Here is a 5,994-nt window from a genome sequence, read left to right as displayed (position 1 = left end):
TGAGCATGATTTTTGCACTCAACCAATCTTGGTAAAATCATAGAACCAACAATATTTAATGGTTGTATGTCTGGATGAATTATTTAACTCATCATGCCCTTTTTCTCATCTAAAAAATGAGTCCAATAAAAACACCTATGATATAATATTTTAATCTAGATAAATGTATTAATTAAGGGATATTTATAACAATGTAATGTTCATTTTAATTATGCAATATATATGAGTTCCTACTATATAATATCTAAATGTTGATTTATACCTAATTTATATTTGGTAGTCAAATTCAGAATTTTTTTCAGTCATATTTGCAAACAACTCTTTATGAGGAATTTTTGGAACAAGTAAACTTTTTTTTTTTAACATCGAGTTATTCCTATAAATAAAGCTGTTTTGAATACATTCATACCATATTTCCCTTTTGATTTCTCAGCAGTTTACAATAGTTGAATGCTATGGTAAGTGGGAATAACACAAATGTGCCTAACTTCATCCTTATGGGATTCACAGACTCTGAAGTGATCGGACAGGTTCTCTTTATGCTGTTTCTCCTGATATACCTAATTACTGTGCTCGGAAATGCAGGGATGGTATTGATAATTCGCATGGATCTCCAGCTTCAAACCCCCATGTACTTTTTCCTCAGTCACTTCTCATTCCTTGACCTCAGTTACTCAACCGTCATCACACCTAAAACCTTAGAGAATTTACTCACTTCCAACAAATATATTTCATTCATGGGCTGCTTCACCCAGATGTCTTTTTTTTTCTTACTGGTTGTCACTGAAGGTTTCCTTCTCTCTTCAATGGCTTATGACCGCTATGTAGCTATCTGCAACCCTCTTTACTACCAACTTATTATGTCCGGGAGAGTCTGCTGTTCCCTCGTCGCTGGGTCCTACATGATTGGTTTTACTGAATCATTAGTTAATGTTGTTTATATGAACAATTTGCATTTCTGCAACTCCAATGTTATCTATCACTTTTTCTGTGACTTAACCCCAGTTTTAGCCCTGTCCTGCTCTGACACTCATGACATTGAAATCATGATATTCATTCTCGGTAGTTTAAATGTAATGGTGTCTCTTACCATAATCTTTATGTCCTACGGGGCCATTCTATCAACTATTCTTAAAATTAATTCCACTTCAGGAAAGCGCAAAGCCTTCTCTACCTGTGCCTCCCACCTCCTGGTGGTCACCATTTTTTACGGCACCATGATTTTTACTTATTTAAAACCAAAAAATTCCTACTCATTTGGGAAGGATCAAGTGGCATCTGTGTTTTATACCATTGTGATCCCCATGCTGAATCCATTCATTTATAGTCTTAGGAACAAAGACGTGAAAAATGCACTCATTAGAGTCATGCAGAAGAGACAGGGCTCCAGGCAATTGGAATGATAGTGATGCCATTGCATCTTCTCTTTTTTTCCTATTTGGGTATTTACTTGATGTCTCTGTAAATAGAGTAGCATCCAACAATCAGTTTGCATTTCTGTTGAAAAATTTCTATTTGATCACACATGATCTGGAACAATCCCAAATTTAACATTTTAGATATCCATAAAGTAAAGTAGACATGAAATATGTGTTCTGTGATTTAAATGTATGTGATTTTAAGGGCAACTTAAAGGCAATGTGCAAAAAATACACACAAAAATATGGTATTATCCTTCAAATTGTGTCATAAATATCCCAGTGGATACTCCAGTTTTAGAGAATTTTATTATGGAAAGCAGTTTCATAAGTCATTTATTCTAAAGAGAGGAAATATATCACAATCTCAAAGAGTAAAGCTTTGAACTGAAAAATCCGGAATTTAGATTCTAGATCTGGCAACCATTTAGTTGTATATCCCTTATTAAGTTACCGAAAATAAATTTAGTCCCACAACAGTACAAGAAAAATAATTGTAAATCTATAGATTTAAAGTTCAAATCATACTATGAATAGAAATAATTTAATGACCATGATCTTCAGAATGCTTACATTCTTGCAAAATATTAAGTATACAATAGGTATTGTTATGGACATATTCACAGGCATTTCGTAAATATTTTTTGGATTATATTTTTAGTACATAAACAAATAGCCAACAAGATAAAAAGACTTTAGCCTTGGAGCAAAATAAAATATTGTAATAGAATTAAATTTAGAAAAATATATATGTTAAAATTGCAGAAACTTTAGAAAATATTTTAAATTATTTCAGGAAAATAGAAATATTCTAATCATTTTTGAGTATTTTCTTCATGGTTTTCTAGGCTAATCTTAGGTTTGTTTGTTTTTTAATATATTAGATATATAGAATTTTGTCAGTTTCTTTTTCCATAAATAACAGCTTTTGTTTTCAATGTTCGCTATAACCTTTATCATTAAAACTTGGGAGATGAAGGTTTTCTTGGAACCGTACTGAAAAAAAAATTTCATCTTGCAATGCTATAAGCCCTGAAGCTTGTTCAATTAATGTGATTCAATATCTGCATGCATGCCTTTATTTGTGTCTACCTCCTAACCATCTGAAAACCTTAATATTCTTTGACCATCAGCATGCTTCAGTAATTATTTGTCTTTATTTAATTTTGGTATGATTAAAAGTATTTCCTCTTTCTTGGTTTCTGTTACTTAATATTCTTTAAAAATATATAATTAAAAATCTTCATGTATTTTGAGAATTTTAATAGAGAAATGTTGCAAATCTAAGAATTTTTAATGAATCCAAGTTTTGTGATAGTCAATAAATTTTAGTCACGTACATTTCTGTTATTTCTCTTCAAAAAATGCTGCTAAACAATCTGGAATTGTGGTTTTACAATTTATTTGTTACTCATTGTGTATTTAAGAAAGTATGTTTTCTTCTTTTACTTATTTGATTATTTCTACTTAAACTAAAGCAATGGCTATTAGACATAATTTCCTTCAAGTGATTTTTTAATTTTTAAATTAAGGGAAACGGACTTTGGCCCAGTGGTTAGGGCGTCCGTCTACCACATGGGAGGTCCGCGGTTCAAGCCCCGGGCCTCCTTGACCTGTGTGGAGCTGGCCCATGCCCAGTGCTGATGCGCACAAGGAGTGCCGTGCTACACAGGGGTGTCCCCCGCGTAGGGGAGCCCCACGCGCAAGGAGTGCACCCATAAGGAGAGCCGCCCAGTGCGAAGGAGGGAGCAGCCTGCCGAGGAATGGCGCCGCCCACACTTCCCGTGACAACAGAAGCGGACAGACACAGCAAAAAGACACAGAAAACAGACAACTGGGGGAGGGGAGGGGAATTAAATAAATAAAAATAAATCTTTAAAAAAAAAATTAAAAAAAATAAATTAATATTAAGACACGCTTTAAGAATTATACTTGTTAATTTTCTTAAATGAATTTTAAATGAAATTTTATTGAAATATATCATTCATACATGAACATACATAAACAATAAGTGTATAGTTAAACACACATATCAATATACAAGGCTCCCATGCATTTTCCTGCCATCAATATCTTGCCTTGTGAAATATTTGTTACAAACTATGAAAGAGCATCATCAAAATACTATTATGTGGGAATGCTAACTGGAATGTTATAAGGTATATTTTGTCCTAAATTAAGATGGTTAATATGAGATATGCAGGACAGAACTAGTATGCATATAGCAAGTTGTAAATGTACTCTGGTAGCATTCAGTGAGATAATGTGTTTTGTAAATGTAAAACAAGCCTGAATGAATACAAAAAGTGCAAAAAAAGTGTGAAAAGGTCAACAAAGGACTTTTGCAGTTCCTCAAGGCTTTCTGTCCTGGCTTGAAGGCAATGAATCTGGCTGCATAGAAGAAAACCATATCTTAACATTTACTGTATTTTTCGCCCAACCCACACAAATATTAACACCCTATATTAGTATTATTTATTTGTTATTGTTTATGTGAAAACATTCTCATATTTGTGCTGTCACCACAGTCCATCATCCACCACTGGATTCCCTGTGTTATGCACTCGATTGCTTTGTACAATCCATTCAAAGTCAATTTTGAATGGCTGTCATTTTCATCAGAGTTGTGCTGTTATCATCACTCAATTTTAGAATGTTTTCATTACTTTAAAAGGAAAAATTCCATATTCCCTGTACCACTCTTATTGCCTCTTAGTAGTGAAATAATATATTCTTGCCATTGTCCCAAAATATTACAATATTACTATTAACTATATCCATAAGTTACATTAGTTGCAATTTTCCCATCTATCACCATATTCTTAGCACTTTTAAAAGAAAAGCTTTCTTATATTTATACTGTTCTTTATTTCTTATATATGAATAATTTTATTTAAACTTAAGCAATGGTTATTAGAAATACTTTTCCCTCAACTGATTTTTTTAATTTTTTATTAATATTAAGGCATTCTTTGTAGAATTATGCATGTTCATTTACTTAAATAGTTTTTGAAACATTAAAATAAAGTTCACTCTATTTAGGATTAAAATTTTAATGAATTCTCACAAGTTCAAAACTCTTTATTATCTTATTTAAATAATTTAAATGCACATTATTTTCCTCTACATCATTAATTCATATATATTTTTCTTATAAATGAATCCTTATACAATACTATATTAAGATTTTCTCTGAAGCCTATGTTGTCTAAAATCTATAATTATAATTAATTTTGTTTTTTTGCACTTAGTTATATATTTGCAAAATATTTATTTTTTAATAATAAACTTTTGAAACTAATCTCTCATCCTGTGCAAACATCATATTCTTATATTTATAGTCCCCTTATATTTTCTGATCTTTATGAAATGTGCTAGACTTGTGTTCATTTATGCACATTTCTATGATTTAGAAAGTGTATGCTTTGGTTTTCATTGACAATGATGGTCAATAGATTTTTCAAAATTTTCAGATAGTAATAAGTTCAGGAATTGCTTTTGTTTTCATTAAATTTAGTCTACCCTATAATCTTATAATATATTCTAGAAAAGATTTATGATGTTATTAAATAAATATAATATAATCCGGGGGAATTTAAAAACACTAGACTGTTTCCATGGTCCATTGATTTGCTCTCTTTATATAAGGGCATATAATATTTTATGTAAAATGTGGTTTGAAATATCTTTATGACAAAATACTTTTCTTCATGATGGTATGCCAATATATGTATTGTATAGGTTGAACTACTTAAAAATGATAAAGGAAATAAGACTCATATAGGGCATTACAAAATATGAAGATTGGCTTTTGCTTGCAAATTTTTTATGTTATATAATAATGATAAAAAGAGATTATATTCACTGAGCATTTATGGAGTTCTAGACAATATTGAAAAAGTATTTAGGTTATAATTAACTTAGTTTATCTACATAAAATATCTCTAGGGTAAATACTTGTAATATCTAAAATTTAATCTCAGGTAATGCAAAGCTATCCACCTATTTGTTCAGGCAAAGGTTTGACTCATCTTGGAATTTTCTCTATGTCACACGCCTATCATCAAATCCATCAGCTTATCATATTGATTCTATACAAAGAATGTATTTGGAAGGTGACTATTTCTCAACATCTCTTCTGCTACCAGATCTATCTCTCAGTCTTTATTTTATTTATTTATTTATTTAAAGATACTTTGATTACCTAAATGTTACATGAAAAATATAGGTGATTCCTATTTCCTGCCTCCCCACACCTCCAACATTTTTCTACATTAACAACATCATTCACTAGTGTGGTTCATTCATTGCAATTGATGAACACATTTTGGAGCGCTGCCACTAAGCATGGATTACAGTTTACATTGTAGTTTACACTCTCCCACACAATTCTCTAGGTTATGGCAAGATATAATATATAATGACCTATATTTGTCATTGCACAGTCATTCAAGACAATTCCCAAGTCCTGAAAATGCCCCTGTTTTACACCTGTTTTTCCCTCTCCCTCCCTTCAGAACCTCCAGGGGCCACTGCTTCCACATCAATGATATAATTTCTTCTGTTGCTAAAATCA

General features: G+C 31.4%; 1 protein-coding gene across 1 annotated transcript; it reads left to right on the top strand.

Annotated features, from left to right (window-relative positions):
• The first annotated feature begins 455 nt into the window (after positions 1 to 455).
• LOC101427437 (olfactory receptor 8H1-like) lies at positions 456 to 1,403 on the top strand. Its single transcript, XM_004461525.2, has one exon. It carries the CDS (start codon positions 456 to 458, stop codon positions 1,401 to 1,403), a length of 948 nt encoding a protein of 315 aa, XP_004461582.2.
• Positions 1,404 to 5,994: the final 4,591 nt, after the last annotated feature.

This window comes from Dasypus novemcinctus, chromosome 10 (assembly GCF_030445035.2).
Source record: "Dasypus novemcinctus isolate mDasNov1 chromosome 10, mDasNov1.1.hap2, whole genome shotgun sequence".
NCBI lineage: Eukaryota > Metazoa > Chordata > Mammalia > Cingulata > Dasypodidae > Dasypus > Dasypus novemcinctus.
Note: the sequence above shows the minus strand (reverse complement) of the source record. Positions and strands in the feature narration are given on the sequence as shown.

Bases quoted from the DNA above. Each gene is read 5' to 3' on its own strand.
- LOC101427437 (XM_004461525.2), top strand. From the start codon at position 456: ATGGTAAGTGGGAATAACACAAATGTGCCTAACTTCATCCTTATGGGA.